This window comes from Tubulanus polymorphus, chromosome 5 (assembly GCF_964204645.1).
Source record: "Tubulanus polymorphus chromosome 5, tnTubPoly1.2, whole genome shotgun sequence".
Classification (NCBI taxonomy): Eukaryota; Metazoa; Nemertea; class Palaeonemertea; order Tubulaniformes; family Tubulanidae; genus Tubulanus; species Tubulanus polymorphus.
In genome coordinates, this window is record NC_134029.1 from 5894348 (window position 1) to 5913648 (window position 19301).

The 19301-nt window shown below is 37.1% G+C and overlaps 3 protein-coding genes across 5 annotated transcripts; 1 reads left to right on the plus strand and 2 right to left on the minus strand.

Annotated features, from left to right (window-relative positions):
* Positions 1 to 671: 671 nt before the first annotated feature.
* LOC141905546 (fatty acid hydroxylase domain-containing protein 2-like) lies at positions 672 to 3494 on the minus strand. Its single transcript, XM_074794450.1, has 6 exons — positions 3203 to 3494; positions 2789 to 2892; positions 2351 to 2472; positions 1846 to 2051; positions 1410 to 1682; positions 672 to 991 (listed from the first exon to the last, which is right to left on the minus strand). Exons 1-6 carry the CDS (start codon positions 3376 to 3378, stop codon positions 802 to 804), a joined length of 1071 nt encoding a protein of 356 aa, XP_074650551.1. The 5' UTR covers positions 3379 to 3494; the 3' UTR covers positions 672 to 801.
* Positions 3495 to 4660: 1166 nt separating this feature from the next.
* LOC141905943 (fatty acid hydroxylase domain-containing protein 2-like) lies at positions 4661 to 12181 on the minus strand. 2 transcript variants are annotated; one of them, XM_074795061.1, is made up of 7 exons: positions 12122 to 12181; positions 9928 to 10089; positions 9572 to 9675; positions 9018 to 9139; positions 8245 to 8450; positions 7779 to 8051; positions 4661 to 6618 (listed from the first exon to the last, which is right to left on the minus strand). In XM_074795061.1, exons 2-7 carry the CDS (start codon positions 10071 to 10073, stop codon positions 6429 to 6431), a joined length of 1041 nt encoding a protein of 346 aa, XP_074651162.1. In that variant the 5' UTR covers positions 10074 to 10089; positions 12122 to 12181; the 3' UTR covers positions 4661 to 6428. The 2 variants fall into 2 exon arrangements, with proteins under 2 accessions (XP_074651162.1, XP_074651160.1); XM_074795059.1 differs by lacking the exon at positions 12122 to 12181 and adding an exon at positions 11857 to 11899.
* Positions 12182 to 12426: 245 nt separating this feature from the next.
* LOC141906168 (motile sperm domain-containing protein 2-like) lies at positions 12427 to 18807 on the plus strand. 2 transcript variants are annotated; one of them, XM_074795395.1, is made up of 15 exons: positions 12427 to 12484; positions 12605 to 12729; positions 14343 to 14397; positions 14687 to 14848; positions 14935 to 15021; positions 15151 to 15366; positions 15543 to 15581; positions 15670 to 15794; positions 15880 to 15975; positions 16635 to 16712; positions 16804 to 16907; positions 16981 to 17080; positions 17170 to 17393; positions 17868 to 17964; positions 18061 to 18807. In XM_074795395.1, the coding sequence occupies exons 2-15, from the start codon at positions 12718 to 12720 to the stop codon at positions 18241 to 18243; spliced, it is 1578 nt and encodes a 525-aa protein (XP_074651496.1). In that variant the 5' UTR covers positions 12427 to 12484; positions 12605 to 12717; the 3' UTR covers positions 18244 to 18807. The 2 variants fall into 2 exon arrangements, with proteins under 2 accessions (XP_074651496.1, XP_074651495.1); XM_074795394.1 differs by lacking the exons at positions 12427 to 12484; positions 12605 to 12729 and adding an exon at positions 13087 to 13588.
* The last annotated feature ends 494 nt before the right edge of the window (positions 18808 to 19301 follow it).

Consider the following 19301-nt stretch of genomic DNA (forward strand, 5'->3'; position numbering starts at 1 on the left):
TCTTCACGCGTGTATATACATACTACTTCTCCGACTCCCTCGACAACTACCCGACGAATTCAGCATCTTCAACAGTAATTTGTCCACTATAAACACCGGTTGAGCGGATTATTGCCCGATTTTGAGAGCTGCAAATATGCGAAGAATTACTCACGTTTACGCGTTAGAAAAACAAACCGAGTGTATTCACAGAAAACACTTTCGCAAAAAGCCTGGTCATTTAATACTTCATGTAATTTCTAAGTAGTAGAAAAATCATCGGCAAATACGAAGGCTACAGTTCAGAACTTATTTCGCCGTTTCTTTTGGAATTTGATCATATATAAAAACAGTCAATTTAGTTAGATCCGTTACAGAAGGAATTACTGGCTATAGGAGTCATATGGTCAACAACGTTGTATTCACAGTATATGATCCCTAAAGAAGTTCTACAATATTCTCAACATTTTATTTGGGACCATTCAGGTTTCATCATGGAGGCAGAGTGACTACATATTTATGTACTAATCCATATGCGGACATGGCGTAGGTTTATGACGGGATGTATATCATGTTTATTCATTCAGTTTGGTTCCTCTCGCGTCCTTGTTTGGTCCGTGAAATCTGAGATGCGACAAGCAACGAAATATATAATGGGAAATCACACTTTAGAAAAAAAAACAAATTACCGGCATATATTTTCTGCAAATACAAACAAGTATAAGTCACAAAACTGGGTAGTGAGCTATTTCAGAATAATGATTACTCTGAGGTAGGGCATATAGAATCATGCCTGAAGGTACAAGTCGTAATAAGCGAACATTATTGTTCTTTGGCATTGGGGGTGGTAGCAGTGGCGCTTTCTTTCTTCGGATCGTCGGGGTATTGCTTCGACAACGGTTCAGTGTTCAACAGCGTGTAGTGTCGTTGGTACGCTTTCGACTCGCGGAACAGACTATCGGTGCCGTGTAGCCAGTCCAATACTCCCAACACACCGTAACACTGGTTAAACCTACAAATAACATTCAAAATATACTCATATAAAAAGAAAAGGGAGAATCTTCAAAATATGTTTTTTTTTTAAATTTCAATCATCGGACTAATGTTCTTAGTAACGGATAAAAGTTTGAACCATAAACACAAGTAAAACCATTGAATACACTAGCTGTATTAAATAAGTATACTCTGAAATGTGTCCGACTATATACGATTTGAGTGGTATTATAGGAATAAGATTAACTCGGAATGTAATTATTTCTTCTGGTGATAATCGTTTCAAAATTTTTGGAGGTCACCCCTACACCATAGAGAGTTTTGGCGCTCGCAATGTCAGTTTCGCTCATATCATAATAATCGCTCCATACTTTAGTACCTCCCATCAGGACAATGCTGGCTACGGGCCAGGTATTCGTCCCTTCGTACCAACTTACTTAAGATGGTGATAATCGTGGGCTTCCGGCGAAGGCATCAGAGGCAGATGATACCCGCTGTGAGCATTGGTCGTCGACAACAGAGCAATAGTGAACCACATCCAGGCGGTAGCGATGTGCGACCCCATCAACAACGGACCCATGATCGTCGGAAGCAGAGTGCTGAAGATGTGCTCAATCGGATGAGAGTATATAGATACCATACCGATTGGAGCCGTCCAGTCGTGGTGTATCTTATGAATGTACTTATAGAGCCGCGGGTGATGCAAAATCCTGGAATTAATATCCGTAAAAACAAAAATTATCAAGCGCAATTGGCACGGGCAGAATTAAACAAATTGCATCAAAACCTTCCCAAAGTACACCCCTCCAAAAGTGAACACCTTTTGCCCAGTGTTCACTGTTTTACCGTATTGGCTTAGGCCATCTCATTTACCTGTGCGAATAGTAGAAAAAGGCCTCTAAAACAAACACGAATACAATCAGTTCTAATACGACCCACTGTAAGGTGGGCAGATCTCCGTGAAACTGACATCCTCTCATTTCACAAAAATAAAAGGCCACAATTAAAAACAGAGGTATGATCACCAACTGATTGAACAGGACGACGAGTACAGCCTTTTTCAGACGTTTTGGATCGACCTACAATGAGATTAATGAGAAAAGAAAATTTCTCGACATTTTCCTTGTAAAGACGAGTATCGAGTAGACTTACACGCACGTATGTCGGATGTTTTGGAACATGAAAATTTTCTCCGACAAAGAGAAAAGTCAGTTTTTCCAACTTTTGGATGAAAACTTGAAACAGGTGCTCGATCTCCGTACTATCTACGACTCATCTCATAATGACTGTTGAAGCGAGTCGGGGCTACACGCATTTGAACCTACATTATAGATCTATTACCTTATATCAACGACTGTTATAAAAAGGATGAACTTACGGGAACATTTTCTTTCGGCTGAATTTTGTAGTTGTAGAAGAACTCCGGTTTTCCGGTCAAATCGACGATAATGAGGAAAATATTAGCAGTCCAGAATACAGCCATACAAATCACAGTCGTACCTTAATTACAATACATAAACAACATTGTCAATACAAAACTCTGTATACGACTGATAACCGTTTGGAAGAATTAGTAAGTATTACAGCAGCTTATTGGTGGTCCCGGCAATCCTGGGTAAATAGGTTCAAATTCTGGCGGTGGCAGAGTTTCTAGGTCTAGCTTCTCTGTTCTATATCTAACCTTCGAAATCTAAATGTCCTTATTGGTGCTCAATGGATTGCCGAATCTAAAACAATCGCTCATACCAAGGACTCCCCAACGTCGTTTACAAGAAGGATATGAGCATAACAGCCCCATTTCACTAATGAAACTTACCCCAAATAGCCACATTAAAATCGCTACTTCCGAATAAAGCATACGTGTGGTCAAACATACTCTGCCACAAACTGGCAGAACAACCCCAAATTCTCTGTAAATGCCTATAAAACATGAAAGATGCTTGTATTAGAACTACTACTAACCAAGCCAATCTAAATCAAATGACCTCAGGAAAAAATCTTGACGAATTAGTAATACTGATCTCAAAGCTCTTTACAAAATACGTACATTTTAAGCAGTGACTACAAATCACAAAACAATTTTTTTACGGATTTGATAGGTCACGCTCCACCTACACATTTCAGATGGAAAAATCAATTTCATTGGTAACAAATGATCCGAATCAGGTGGGTTCGACTGTATTGATTGCTAGCATCCGAAAGCAAGTCGAAGAGAGTATAAAATACATACCATACTAAAGTATTCTTAAAAGTGACAAACACGACCAAAGACGCTCCGATAATAAACGCAGCCTTTTTCACCGAGTCGATAAACTGAAAACGTTGATTTTCACATATAGTCACGCGATGGACTCGCTGCTTAGCTGTCGTCCTTATTTTCTCCGATATAATTCTGAAAATGTTCATCTCGAAAATTAGACCCCAGAACAACGAAAAAAGTCGTCATACAACTGGACTGAAATTTCAAGAAATACAGCAATTTTCAGAGTGGCAAAGTCTTTAAGTTGACAAAACAAATTCAGACATTCGACTTCCAAGAATATATACATGACGAATTTCTATTTCTAAGCATTTGATCAATAACGCGCGTGGTTCTATTATTTTGCACCGAGATCGGTTAAGTAGGCCTAGGTCAAGGTCTTTTACGGTCCAATGGTACAAATGAATCAACGTGGAACATAATAGGCTACAAACTTGGAAATAATCTTGATATAACAGTAAACCTTAACAAGAGTGCGAACTATTTTGGTTTTTTTTGCGGTTGAAATAACTTGAAATGTTCGATGATTTCAAATGAGCTGTAAAGAAAACCAGTTCAGGCTAGAAAGGATGTTGCATTTTGATTTTGGTCCCCCGGTCATCGGTGACGAGTCCCTGAGATAAATTGTCTCTTTGAAAGTAGTTTTAAATTGATAAATCACATTATTTATAGTTATTCATTTTTCGTTATTTCTAGGCAGAGGATATTTTGACGATGACAATGAATTATAATTTTATTAGGGTTACCATTTTCTCGGGTAGTAGAAAAATCATCAGCAAATACGTAGGCTACAATTCAGAACTTATTTCGCCGTTTCTTTCGGAATTTGATCAAATATAAATACAGTGAATTTAGTTAGATCCGTTTCAAAGGGAATTACAGGCTATAGGAGTCACATGACAAACAACGATGTATTCACGGTATATGATCCCAAAAGAAGAACAATATTTCTTCAGATTTTATTTGAGACCATTCAGGTTTCATCATGGAGGCAGTGATGAAAGATACTACTTGCGTATCAATTTACATGTGGACATAATAGTAGGTTGATGATGAAGGGAGATGAATCATGTTTATTCAGTTTTTGGTTCCTCTTGCATCCTTCCTTGTTTGGTCCGTGAAATCTATTTGACAGGGTAACCACTTTTATTTGAGTTACCTTCCTTGACATGAACGCCCTGAATTGATCTGCTAAGAATCCAATTAATTAATACGTGAGACGGAAGCTGTTTGATTTCACACGCGATCTAGCAATCTCAACACATTTCCCTGACTTAAAGTTCTTTAAATAAAATCCGACTTCTTAAAAGAAAATTCCCCGACTTCCCCGATTTCCAGGTAAGTGGCCACACTGTTTGAGTCACGAGAAGAACGGCAAAAGAACCTTGATACTTCGACAGATGAAGCAAGAAACGCTGAATTCTAGTATATATAATATATTTGAATGCGATTAATGATGCGAAAAGCAAAGAAATATATAATGGGAAATCACATTTAACAAACAACAAACTACCATAACAATTCTCCAACAACCATACTTGCATTGCTTGTGTTGTCTTTCTAGTCTAAATAAAAATAAGTATAAGTCACAAAACCTGTGTAGTGAGTTATGCCATTGAGAAAATTTTTCAATGTTCATGTAATTTGTAAGAAATTCATTTGATAGGTTCATAACTACAGTTGTTGAGGGTAGTTGACTAACTTTCGCGTCGTTTTCTTAGTAGTTCTTAAATTCAGCTGTAGATGGCATGAAAATATTCGCAATCATTCTCGTACTAATCTTTTTCAAATCCACACGTATCTACCGATACTGACAAAGTAAACAAGTCTTTGACTGTTGAATGCTATGAGAATAAGCGACACATTCTAGTATAAACCTGGAAATGAATTAGATTCAATGATTCAACTTATGTAGTAGCAATATAAGCATTTCATTGAATAATTGTAAAAAAGCTAACTGTTTTCTGCATCGCAATGTAGAATTTTAAAAATCAAAAGCTGCCAGATTTTTTCGAGATTATTCCCCTCAAAAATATAGTTTTTACGTAAAATAACATTGCCTTTGGTGGAAAGAATATTTTAAAAAATGCAGTATTTTCCACATACCAGAACCTCATTGTCAGGAGCAGTATTCTAAACAGATTTTAGGGTAGGATCCGAGTTGGACAGTTATAATTTGTTCACAAACTGGGATTACAACTTTCGAAGTCAATCAGATTACGAATTACAAGTACGTTACTACTTCATAAGAATTACATTATTTACAATCATAACACTCAACGTTGTCCACCACTATAATAACAGCATTTTAGAAAATGAAATAAAGATTAGCCCAATATTCCCATGTATAGCAACAACTATCATACTACAGTTGATTATCATTATGTTTACAACTCTTAGACTTAGTGAAATGAATTACAAAATCAGGACTCGAATTGAAGATGATGTCTTTAGCTGATTCGATGATCAAGTCTTAAGCGAGTTTCATTGTATTAATGGCAAACTGAGCTTAACTTGGAATCAACAAAACCAGAAGCCATCTGATTAAAATATACATACATGTACATAAATGGAAAAAAAAGTTATTCTTTTTTTGGTGAAAAAAATCCCCGAGTTAATAAATCAAAGCATGGCTTACTTCACAGTGAAAAGCAAGAAAATAAAATTCCGTTTTTTTTCCAAGAAAATCAAGTGTTAATTCTGCTGTACCTTCAGGCTTAGACATAGTGATAAGTTATGTTTCAAACAGGCATACAATACAATACCATTAAAATCAACAAAATTAATCATACATTTGTAGTAATTTCATAGCTGAAAGGATTTAGCTTTATGAAGAAAATCTCAAATTCAAATATATTTGTGGCCAATGAAACTGTAGGTTGGGAAAGTGTCTTGATATCTCGTGAATTCTTCATCGTAAACGGTGAAGGGGTCAATCGACAGACATCTAGCCCGAGATACATTCATCAGATCAATGTTACACTCAAATACAAAACATATTGTGGCCAACAAAACTATGGTAGGCGGTGAATTACCAATAGTCAGCGCGGATCTAACCAATTTACTGTCTGAGTTGCTCATCATATGACAAAACCGAGTTTCCTAAATTCGAACCGGTTACCGATATTCGGAAACTCAGCGCCACAAAGTCTATTACAAAATGTTGCCTGAAGGTACAAGTCGTAATAATCGAACTTTATTGTTCTTTGGCAGCGGAGGTGCTAGCAGTGGCTCTTCCTTTTTTCGGATCGTCGGGGTATTGTTTTGACAATGGTTCAGTGTTCAACAGCATGATGTGTCGCTGGTACGCTTTCGACTCGCGGAACTGATTATCGGTGCCATGTAGCCGGTCCAATACTCCCAACACGCCGTAACACTGGTTAAACCTACAAGTAACATTCAAAATAACATATAAGTTATAGTGTTATGTTAAGTAACAGGAGCATTTTTAAATTCAGGGGATGTTTTTAAAAAATTTTTCTGAACGATTTCCATTAAATTAGTGCCTTTATCTTCAGTGTATACGAAACTATCTTAAGTTTGTTATTTCTGTGAAACTAAAACCCTCTGAAGTTGATTGTTATGAGGTTCCACTATTGTCCAATCATCAGACTGTTTTTAATAAAACAATGGAAAGTTTGAACCATAAACACAAGTTAAACTTGGGAATTCACTGTATCAAAGTAGACTCTGAAATTTGTCAGACTTGAGATCCACACGAATTGGTTGGGATATAATTCTTAACCCTTTCGCTGCGTACACGCTTGCACCGCCCCCTACGTAAGGTATTTTCCGAAAAATTCGATTTTTTTCAAATTGTTTTTAACCCCGATTTTTCGCGTTTTTATCGAAGATTATGATGTTATTTAGTGAAAATCAGTAAAAAATCATACCAACAGCCTTTTCTGTAGGGGGGGGCGTGTTGGGGGGGGGGTCAGGATGGGTTAAAAATTTTTTTTTTCCAGTTTTTCACCCAAGTGCCTATCTCAGTCTTTGGTGATTGATGCTACGGTGTGGATGAAAGAAATTCAATTGATATGGGATATCCTTTTCCGCTGGTAGAGGTACGTAAGTGGGGAGCCATCTCAATCCCGCGCAAATTACCATGTGCTCAACAGGCTGACAGCACCAACTACTGACGCATTTTCGCCATCTGTTGTTTAGAAAGCTAACTATCTTGTCTTACATGCGTTTCCATACTGTTTGCTGTGTACGCGTTCGAGTTATAAATCAATAGGTGCATGACGTTTCTACAACGTCATACGCACAGCAAGTGTCACTCATATGACGTTTCCAAAACGTCACACGTAGCGAAAGGGTTAATAGGAACGTAATAATGCATTTATTTCTTCTAGTAAGAATTTTTTCAAAATTTCCTTTGGCCAGCCACCCCTACAACAGAGAGCCTTTGCGCTCCTAAAATCAGTTTCGCCAAAAATTCATAACTGTTGGTTTCACTCGTATCTTAAAAGGTCCGTACTCTAGTCACTCCCATAAGGACAGTGCTGGCTATGGGCCAGGTATTTGCTCGTTCTTTTCAACTTACTTAAGATGGTGATAATCGTGGGCTTCCGGCGAAGGCATCAGAGGAAGATGATACCCGCTGTGAGAATTGGTCGTCGACAACAGAGCAATAGCGAACCACATCCAGGCGGTAGCGATGTGCGACCCCATCAACAACGGACCCATGATCGGCGGAAGCAGATTACTGAAGATGTGCTCGATCGGATGAGCGTATAGAGATATGATACCGATCGGAGCTGTCCATTCGTGATGTTTCTTGTGAATGTACTTGTACAGCCGCGGGTGATGCAAAGTCCTGAAAATAACATCAATACAACCGAAATTGCGATTAAGCACAATTGGCATGGAAAGAATTATATTACAGTAGAACACTCCATAGTAAACAACTGCAATGGAAAACACCTTTCATTCAGTCCTACGGTATCTACTATAGAGAGGTTTTACTTTATTGAGAAAATGCTGGACTTCTGATAGCTTACTACATTTACCTGTGGGAATAATAGAAAAAGGCCTCTTCGACGAACACGAATACAGTCATTTCTAATAAGACCCACTGGAAGGTGGGCAGATCTCCGTGAAACTGACATCCTCTCATTTCAGAAAAATACCAGGCCACAATTAAAAACGGAGGTCCGATCACCAACTGATTGAACAACACAGCGAGTACGGCCTTTTTCAGACGTTTCGGATCGACCTACAATGAGAGAAACTACAGAAATGAAAATTTTGTCAACACTGGTAAAGAGTACCAGTAGATTTTCATACAAGTGAAATATAAGTGGACACTAGAAGTGATGGGTTACATACTTAATGGTCCCAAAGCTGGATGTTTTGGGATAAAAGGATTTTCGCTGATCTAAGAAAAAGTCAGACCAAGAGAAGAGTAAGATTTTCCAGCTTTTGAATATAAAATTGGAACAGAGAGCTTGATTTCAGTACAATATATCGACACATCTCATAATGATTGCTGAAAAGAGCCCGGGTCATACGCATTTGAACCTTAAGTTATAGTTCTATCATCATTGTATTAACGACCGTTTAAACCACTGTCTATCAGCCAGTAGTTATCATAGATTTTCAAATATTTGGACCAATAAAGATGTGACTTAGGAGTTAACGACTTGAAACATTCGACTTATGGATAAATATCTATTTGAAAAAGAGAGGAATGAAATGGGACGAAACACTTTCCTCTGACTTGAGCATTTATCCGACTTACGCAAGGCTTACTGTACATTAATTTTAAAAAGGATGAACTTACGGGAACGTTTTCTTTCGGCTGAATTTTGTAGTTGTAGAAGAACTCCGGTTTTCCGGTCAAATCGACGATGATGAGGAAAATATTAGCAGTCCAGAATACAGCCATACAAATCACAGTCGTACCTTAATTACAATACATACACAACATTATCAATACAAAACTCTATATACCACTGATAACCGTTTGGTAGAATTAGTTAGTATTACAGCAGCTTATTGGTAGTCTCAGCAATCCTGGGTAAATACGTTCAAATCCTAGCGGAGGCAGTTTCTAGGTCAAAGGTTAATCTCCCCTGCTTTATATGTAACCTTCGAAATGTTAATGCCCTTAATGGTGCTCAATGGATTGAGGAATCTAAAATATTGCAGCCCATACCGCAGCCCTTAAATACTCTTGTCAAGTGGGGCTTAAAACCTTAAAATAGGTAGTATTCAAAGTCTTTTCATTTTATCCCAAAGTCCAAATACCATGGGACAATATACAGTTATCTATTACCGGCTAAGATGTTTACACCAAGCTCGTGAACGTCACGAGTAGCCCAATTCAATACTTACCCCAAATAGCCACATTAAAATCGCTACTTCCGAATAAAACATACGTGTGGTCAAACATACTCTGCCACAAACTGGCAGAACCACCCCAAATTCTCTGTAAATGCCTATAAAACATGAAAGGTGCTTGTATTAGAACTTAAAGGAAAAATTTGACGAATTGTGAGATACAGTTAAACCCACTTAATCTGTATCAGTGGAATTGGTTGATCTAATGCTGATCTATTAACACTCCACCTATACATATCTCATAAACAAGATGAATTTTCACTTGTCCCATATGATCTGAATCAGGTGGGTTTGACTGTATCCAAAAGCAAGTCCCCCCAGTGACTTAGGAGAGAACATAAAATACATACCATACTAAAGTATTTCTAAAAGCGACAAACACGACCAAAGCCGTTCCGATAATAAACGCAGCCTTTTTCACCGAGTCGATGAACTGAATACGTTGATTTTCACATATAGTCACGCGATGGACTCGCTGCTCAGCTGTCGTCCTCATTTTCTTCGATATAACTCTGAAAATGTTCATCTCGAAAAATTAGACTTAAGAACAATGAAGGAAAATAAGTCGCCATACAACTGGACTGAAATTTCACCAAATACAACTGATTTTTTTGTGAAATGTGAAAAAGTTAAAGTTGAAACAAGAAATTCAAGACTATTGCGATAAAACTTCCAAGCGCTTTGAGATTTTGAATGTATATAACGAGTTACTTTATTAAGTCACGGTGGTTAAGCAGCACATGTTTTCATTATTCGGCACTGTTGAGACCGGTTAGTTTATAGATACATATGATATATAACACACTTGTCACAATTCAGTGGCACCGGTACAAACGAATTGCGAACATAATAGAAACTTGGAAATAATCCAAGATTATTTCAGCTTTGTAAGCCAGGCGCTGTGATAGTGTTTTTATTGCCTATGCTGGTAACCAAACTTAACACAGATGTTAAACTTCCAAAATCACATTTGTTGAACAGACGAGATCTTTTTAACAGTTTTAACCAGACCAACAACTCGATAAAAATATACCTCTGACAACGGTCTCTAATTAAATTTGAGTGCGAAATATATTAGATTTGTAATGAAATTTGTCAGACTAAGTAAGATTGTTCTACCAGTGAATCATAAGAAATCGGAACCATTTAGAGGAATCTTACCCCAGATCTGAGAATGAACATGAACTTATAAAAGTTATGTAACCATAATAAACTAACATGTCATAAGCTACATTTTTTCTATATAGCCTATTGTGATGGCAAAATATGCTTTACAATATCAATCAAGGCCTATGATGTTTAACTCCCCTGGTGGTGAAAACAATATGAAAATACACTAGGAGTGGGTGATCACAAGTGGTTTTAAAGATTTGAAGGAAAGAACTTGAAAAGTCCACCCTCTTTAACTTGGCATTCAAACCTAGGCCTACAGCATAACATGCTGATAAACAAATCTTGAACTATTTACCCCTGGCTGGCCTAATGCCAGAACTGGATTACCCAATACACCATCTTTCGAGAGTACAAAACAATCCTTTTTTGTTGCGACGGCTAAATGGTGTCAGTATTGTTGTGTGTCATAAATACAAAAGCGACTTAGCCGTCAGTATTGTTGTGTGTCATAAATACAAAAGCGACGATAAATCCATGCATGTAGGCCTACTAGTAGGCCTACATTCTATCACCTGTGAGGGCACCTTAGAGGGCATAGTAAGAAAATCAAGAAATTAAGGTCGAAAAAAGAAATCAGAAGGATGTTCATTACCCAAAGAGCACTAAACATGTGAAATGCCCTCCCAAAAAAAGTGGTATCGGCCACCTCTACACACTGTTTTAAATTTTGGAAAGATGAAATTATTTTATTTCATGTTTTTCTTAGATTTGGAAATTGGAGGTGAAGTATATAGTTACAAATTGAATTTCATACCAACAACTCATTGATGATGACTACCCTAGCTGGAATGGTGTATCCCGGGTGCGTGCCGGTGCCGGTGGGGTGGTTTACTAGCCCGTGTGCCAATTTTCGAGCAATCAATCAATCATTGTTAACCAATTCTTCAAATTCAATCTAATGTTTATAATAAAAGTTATGAAAATTCCAATTACTAATCAAAAATACTAATCAATGAGTTACCATTTAACTAATCATGAGTATAAAATTGTTAAAATTAACCATTAACAACGAATCATGTTGATTTTAATTCCTAATTCAACGAGTTAAATGAATAACCAATAGGGAAGGGAGTCTCAGCCGTGGATACCGGTAACATATTACGAACATATTAGTCATCATTATCATTGCATAAACCTGGCACACGTGATGTGTGCTTCTTGAAATGGATTGGAGCGGAGGAAATGGAATGCTGAATGGAATGAACGCCCCATGATTGTCGATGACTACCACCCATTCCAAAACGCTCAAAAATCCTAACGTCCATAAACTGATAAACCATAACATCCGCGACACATTAGTTTCTTAATATCTTACACAATTAAACAGGGACAATTTTGGTGTCAAATGAGATAGAATACGATGAATTTTACCTGCGAAGAAATGGATTTAATCAGAATGTGGTTAATGTTGATGCACATACAATGTTTATAGATGGCGGTACTTGCTGGTCTCAGATTGTTGTTAATTTTTCATTTTCTAATGTCTTATCATTTAAGTGTTGTTTTGTAAGTATTTGTATATACATGTAATAGTTTTCTCCATCCTACCATGGAAATGGTTGGAGTGTAAATAAAATCGTAATCTTATTCGTAGAAGCAATAAATCTGAATTGAATAGGTTTAATCGATGAAATTGTAAGATGGCAGCACCTCCGTGTTAACCCGAATGGGGAATATGATATTTCTCTCATTTACGATTTTTCCAACAATTCAGCTCTAACCCTCACCGAAAATGTAAATTTCTCATAGTATTTCTTTGTTTTGATCTTCACGCTATGTTTTCTATCTCAGACGGTTGTTATTGATTAAAACTAATCATTATCGAAAGCACATGGTTTTGTTTACTTCATTTAGATGACGTCATTCAGATACCTAGCCAATTGAATTTGGTTTTACAACTAAATTAGCCAATTACAGATCATGTATCATTTGGTGGCACGAACCCGGAAGTAAATTGACCCAACGAAATGATAATGGCTGTAAGTCCTAAGGTTTTTTTTTTTCATTTATTTGATCATAGGCCTGGGCAAATCATATAGGATTAAACCTATTTTTCGCAATTTTATGCGCATTTCTGTGGGTTTGGTAACGAGAGAATTAATAGAAATTGTCATGCGACTGCGTTCCCGTTTGCGTTACACCGGTCGGTATTGAATTATTAAATATTACTATAGTGAGAGTAGTAAAACTACTGACTCAAAAAATCAAAAAAGTGTCGAAAGAAAGACGACCCACACCACTTACCAGCCATCAATGGTCTTCTTCCTTCATTGTACTGTGGTGGTGGGCCCTTGCTTTGATACCGTGAGTGCCGAAGGGGTTGGGGGTGAGGCTTTAATAGAGTCCGTATGACATTTATGACAATTATAATGTGATGACCCTCTACTCTGTCCCCTGGCCTAAGCCTACATATATCTCTGGCTGATCTGTAGGACTACGTAGTCGACTTACTAATAGACCTACCCAGCTAGCACACAACGTTCATACAACATTCGGAAACGTTCGTGAAAGTTGTGTGATAGTTTATAATGTAACGTTCAGGCGATAACGTTTTCTGAAGGTTTTTCTAAACGTTATCATCCAAGAGCCTGCAGCAAATTATTAGTTAAGTCAGATATCATCAATATAGTCCGTTTTAAGCAAATCCCGACGTGGATTCCTACATTTTAATACCATTTGAAAGCAAGATTCAAACTTTCGGGAGTAGGCCTAAAGAAAAATATGGGATTCGAAACCGATGGATATCGTGACATATCAAAGCAGGAAGTGTTCGCCATTGTTCATCAATCAGCTTTAAGCGGCGTGTTTAAGGGATTTAAAAATCGTTTATTTACTAAGGTACGTTATTCAATCCACAAATTTTGATACTTTCAATATATGGAAAAATACAGATAGAATGTTTTTGAAACAATCTTTTATGTAGAAACCCACGTTAGAGACCTTTTCGTCGGGTTTTATATCAATGAAATGACCTAACTGTTGTTCTCCAATAACAAGCATAACAATCCCTGTATGTATGGATGAAATGAACTTCAAGGCTTAACACAACCATGAAAATAAAAGTTTCTGTATCATTTCCTTTTTATTTTAGGAATCACAAAGGCTGCCAGCTACGCTGTAAAACGACGACTGGTGCACTGGAGAACTAACTTACGAGTGAATAATTTCGATATTATACATGTATATATACGTAGTTACAAAATAAAAGTTAGGTAAAATAATTCAAATATTAGTTAGTTGAAAGGGATTTATTCTAGCTCATGAAAGAGGACATCATGGTTATAATGTAACGTCATACGAACGTTTTTGGAACGTTTTTATCAAGCTCAATGGTTGCAGAGAGGTTGTGAAGTAACGTTCAGTCAACGTTATCAAAAACGTTCTGTGAACCTTAAAATACATTTACAAAAAAAACGTTCTACAAACGTTGCACGAACGTTCAACATTAACGTTAAAACGTTAGTGAAAAACTTTTAGAAAACGTTCTTTGAACGTTTTTTTGTTAGCTGGGTAGCCGCCAATGGTGCAACAGTGACCAAGAAGATACCCTCCCCCAATGAACTGCTAAATCATTATTTTGTTTTATTTTCAGGATCAAAAAGATAAATATGACGAATTACGAACACTATTCCAAGAAAAATATGCCGGTAAGACATAAGAAAAATGATGGAGCGACTGCAGTTAAGGTTTCCCTAGGAGTAATAGTTATACCTATAGGCCTACCTAATAACCATTACACTAAACACTAGTGCCACATAGTGGAAAGGTGACCTACTGCAGGTAGACCCAAATAGATTAAACTTTGCCTCTATGACTGCATTCAGTCGTAAATTGGACTGTTTTTGCAATGCTGGAAGTTGCTTGAAATAGGCCAAGTCTCGAAGTTACCTCAAATAGTTTTCAATGCAATTCGATATCACATTTATTGTATTTTAGATAAAATTACACAAGGCGCCTACGATGAAAGAGATATCAATCGTTTGAATACAAATGATTCCTATGCTGGTTGTTTTATCAATGCATTACGAACTGATGTGGAAGAAGCTGCAAAGATTGTGAACGGTTCATTTTCATGGCGCAAAGAAATTGGTGTCAATGGTAAATATTTTCAACTACTACTGGCACATGCTATATCCGCGAAAGGGCTCCATAGAATCATGGAGTATCACTTGTATTTTTTGTAGATTTAAATGAGAATTCATTTCCTCAAGAAGCGCATGAAAAAGGGGCTATATATTACCACAATCATGACAAAGATGGCAATGATATCTGTAAGTGTATTATGCAATATTATTTCCAAAGCTTCAGGGTACCGTAGTATGTAAAGCTTTCGAGCGTTCAGAGTGCATCCATCTTTGACAGCGGGTTGAGTAACGATTCAAATCATCTATCAATTTCAGTGTATTTCCGTATTAAAGACCACAAAAAAGACTCTTCAACTTTGCTTCTACTACAAAAGTACGTCGCGTTTATGTTAGAACGGTATTTCCAAGCAAACATCGGTAAACGGATTGTAGTTCTATTCGATATGGCTGAGGCTGGACTCACAAACATGGACCTGGATTTAGTCAAGTACATCATCACTTGTTTCACCTCTTACTATCCAAGCTTTCTAGGTTAGTTACCATCTAATATTACGATTCCTTGTCAATTAGTATCTTATTGCCTTTTATCCACCAATTGAACTGTTAAAATAGTCTGGCTTGTTGGTTTACTGCTGGCTAGCCTTTAAACTTTACTTGGCAACATCAGGTAACTGATATTTTTCCCATTATCTTCCCTATTTTTTCAGCTTATATACTGATATACGACATGCCATGGGTTCTAAACAGTAAGTGGTATTTCGCTTACATTGACAAGCATTTAGACAAGCATTCCCGAAAAGTCTGTAATCGAGATGTTTATTTCCTTAAATATAGCTGCGTGGAAGATTATTAAAGCCTGGTTGAGCGAGGAAGCGAAGAAAAAAGTGATATTCGTAAAAAAGAATGAGATTCAGGAATATATCGACAGGGACCAGTTATGGGAGCATATGGGTGGCACGGTAAGTTTGTAATATCATAAGTCTAAACAGTTGAGAGATTCAAAATGAATATGAATTATGTTCCATGCTTTTTCAAATTTTACAGGATTCGTTTGAATATAAATATACCCCGTCACCATCTCCTGAGAATGAGCAAAATGGAGAACTCCACTCACCAGATTCTGCTGCCAATAAGAAACGGGTAAGATTTTTTAGAACGCTGCCTTTAGTGGTAACTTGTAGATCACAGTTAGCTGTATTGTAACTATGTCATCAAGGGAATGGCTGTTGGTATGACAACGTTGCTATGGCCACTGTCACTTAGCACTACTAAAGCAGTATTACTATGGTAGTGAGTGATACTGAACCTGACCTTCTCAAAAGTCAGGATGGTGTCTAATGATGATTATGATTCGATCAAAGATGGATATGTGAGGGAGCTTTGCGACACTTATGAAGCTTTGAATGACAGTGGTTTCAATGAGGTATGCCATACAATTCACGGGTATTCGATCTACAATGCATGGACTTAAATCGATGTTCGAAGAAACTTGGAAAATAGGGCAAATGAAAAATAATTTACAGCATGTGACCTGTTAATTGATCTAGGTATAAGTGACCCCCTTGTTTGATAAGCTAGGTGTTAAGGTCAAAAACTGCAAGACTGTGGAATGTGATAAGATTGTTTCGCATTGGTCATATAACTCTTTTCTTCTACATTTCATTTAACATACATGTTTTTGCATGTGTGTGTGTGAATTTGATCATTTTCAATTTGTTGTCTTGACATGAAAATATCATAATTCATTGAAATTAAAAGTGCTGTTATAGTATTGTGATATATACACATGTCCCATGCAGGTAACATTTGCCGAGAACGATCATAATACGTACCAGAGTTTCAGTGTTGACCAAGAAGATGCTGGAAGCCCACCAAAGGTACGTAGGAACAATATTTCAATATGTTTTTCAAATATAAGATTTTACCGATGAGCACGTTGAATTGATTTCACTAATTCCTTGTTCGCAGAATGAAGCACGGCTGATTAAAGTACGCCCTAAAACCCTAGCAATTGCTTCTAGACGACCAGATCGTGAAGAAAATTCATTCCGAGGAAAATATGCTACAATATGGTAAGCCTCCTTTCGAAAAAATGTCCTATTACGTATTGGTTTTAACGGTATTGCTATATGCTGAATTTTCCAGCCCGGCTGAAGAATTGGAGTTTGAATTGGGAGATGGCACAAAAGAATCGCTATATATCATCACTATAACGAATACTGTGAAATCAAATGTTGCCTTTAAGGTGAGATTTCATTTCATTTTGAAGGTATTTCATAACTTGATGTTTCTAAAACATTTCAATATCTAGATGTTGGCTTATTGATGTTTTAGGTGAAAACAACTGCCCCAGAAAAATACCGAGTCCGTCCGAGTTCGGGGGTTATAAAGCCAGCGGGGACCGGCGAGGTGAGCGTGTTTCTCCAAGCGGGTCACAGCAGTACGATACATCGGGATAAATTCCTCGTGATGACTATGGAAGTCGAAGCCGGTGTCAGTAACTCAGAAATCGGGGAATTATGGCGGACTGCCTCTCGCGACGACATTATGGAACACAGGTAAAAGGCCTGACTCGATCTCCGCTTTTGCAGCTTGAGACCCTTATTCTCATGCTGTGTGTGTGTGTGTCTTTGGGTCTGACTTTCAGCGACTTAGCTTCATTAAAAGTGGGTCGATCCTGATGAAACTCTGGTACAATGTACATGTGGAGGTCTAGTTGTGCAGTGCAAAGAATTGGTCCAGTGCGCTACCTAATGGCCGAACTAGGCACTAAAAACTGTTTTTCAGAGTCATGAAGTTGAAGATCATCTCATAACTTAGGAACTGGGTCGAAATTTAAAAATTTGAATTATTTAGCTATTGGCCCTAGATACAACTTTATCCATAATGCAATGGGAACTAACACATGGTAATTTTGGGGTTTGAGTTCGAGCCTGCACCCTTGAACTGTTGTCGCCTATGGCTTGTGTATTCTCAATTTTCCAACCCTGGAAAACTGGCTTTTTGGTATACGTTCTTGATTTCATTTTTAGGCTACGCTGTAATATCGTCACGCCAAAATCACCCGAAACAATGAAACAACAGGAAGTTACGCAGCTTCAAACTACCGTTTTAATACTCACTAAAAAGGTAAGAAAAAATCTCCCCATAAGCATGCTGAAAATGAGCTGTCAAGATCGGTACCAAATCATGATTGTAGCGAAATTACTTTCTGCATTTTAACAGTTGGACCAAATATACGCGGTGAACAGTAGGCTGGAGGAACGCCTGACCAGTATTTACAAATTCCAGTTGTTTTTCATGACGTTAGTTGTAATCGGGGCTGTGATAGTCGTGCTGTATTTCAAGGATATTTCTAACATTTCGCCGGAAAAAAAAACCAATTCGTGTAACATTTGGGGCCGATAATTATTACGTGGGTGATTTTAACGCCGTACCTCAGGCGCCTTATTCTTTCTAAGCATGCTGTAGCCTTATCATAATACACTGTAGTATTAATGCAATCATCTGTCACAACATGTTTTAACTTCAACTGCTGAGCATAATCGACTTATAAATCTTTTCCTTTTTTTCTGAATATCTCAACTCATTTTGAAGCCTACGTACAATTTTCAGTAGCCTAATAGTATCGCTTTCAGGCCAGTTACTATATGGTCAATATATCGCAGCGTCTCCTTAGAAGTGTAATAATCGTATTTTTAATAAATGAAAATCAAACTATGTATCTATTTTACATATGTAACGTTGTTATTATGTTATGAAGAATATGTTGATTAGAAGATGCGTATAATATTTTGTTTGTTCAGTAAATTAACGATAGAATCTATAAAGAATTTTATATTTGTAAGAAATATATATGTATATGGAAAAAAATTGTAACAGCAAATCATGAATCCTTTGTACTGTGTACATGGGGATGTATATAAAATATGTACATATTACAGGTCGACTCCCAACAAAAAGTATTATAGTTGGTCAAAATAAATGTTGTTTTAAATGATATTTCGCCGTTTGGTTCATATTGATGGAAGACATTTTTCAATCGACTGAATGAATTGGTGGAATAAGTAAAGGTGAACAAGAAAGAAATTCTTAATATGCTATGGTCTTTCCTAAATTTACACGATGATGTGTCGTTTAATCCAGTACGAAGCCCCTAGGTGACATACGAGATAAATTTTTCACAATTTCGACTTATCTCGAAATTCAACATAATCAAAATTAAAGAAAAAAAATGTGTTTTTCAAATGAGTGGCAAGCATGAAGTTTTCGGCGGAATTACAATTATTTTATGGACTTCCCTAAAGCGTAAGTCCATAAAAATGATATTTGGATCATCGAAGCTTCATTGTTCAATTCCAGAGTTGAATTGCCACAGTAACTGATCCCAAAATCCCATTTTAAAAGAAATGCCTAGCATCTAGGCAGGAGAGCTTGATGAAGTCTTGGTCATCAGTTATTGCACT

What these genes read in the sequence shown, in the direction of transcription:
- LOC141905546 (XM_074794450.1), bottom strand. Translation starts at nt 3,378, where the DNA reads ATGAACATTTTCAGAATTATATCGGAGAAAATAAGGACGACAGCTAAG. An exon ending in TTTTAATGTGGCTATTTGGG is followed by an intron (nt 2,473 to 2,788) that starts GTAAGTTTCATT and finishes ATTGTAATTAAG; the next exon opens with GTACGACTGTGATTTGTATG. An exon ending in AGCCGAAAGAAAATGTTCCC is followed by an intron (nt 2,052 to 2,350) that starts GTAAGTTCATCC and finishes ATCTCATTGTAG; the next exon opens with GTCGATCCAAAACGTCTGAA.
- LOC141905943 (XM_074795059.1), bottom strand. Translation starts at nt 11,876, where the DNA reads ATGATAATGATGACTAATAT. An exon ending in TTTTAATGTGGCTATTTGGG is followed by an intron (nt 9,140 to 9,571) that starts GTAAGTATTGAA and finishes ATTGTAATTAAG; the next exon opens with GTACGACTGTGATTTGTATG. An exon ending in AGCCGAAAGAAAACGTTCCC is followed by an intron (nt 8,451 to 9,017) that starts GTAAGTTCATCC and finishes CTCTCATTGTAG; the next exon opens with GTCGATCCGAAACGTCTGAA.
- LOC141906168 (XM_074795394.1), top strand. Translation starts at nt 13,472, where the DNA reads ATGGGATTCGAAACCGATGGATATCGTGACATATCAAAGCAGGAAGTG. An exon ending in CAAAGAAATTGGTGTCAATG is followed by an intron (nt 14,849 to 14,934) that starts GTAAATATTTTC and finishes TATTTTTTGTAG; the next exon opens with ATTTAAATGAGAATTCATTT. An exon ending in ATGCTGGAAGCCCACCAAAG is followed by an intron (nt 16,713 to 16,803) that starts GTACGTAGGAAC and finishes CCTTGTTCGCAG; the next exon opens with AATGAAGCACGGCTGATTAA.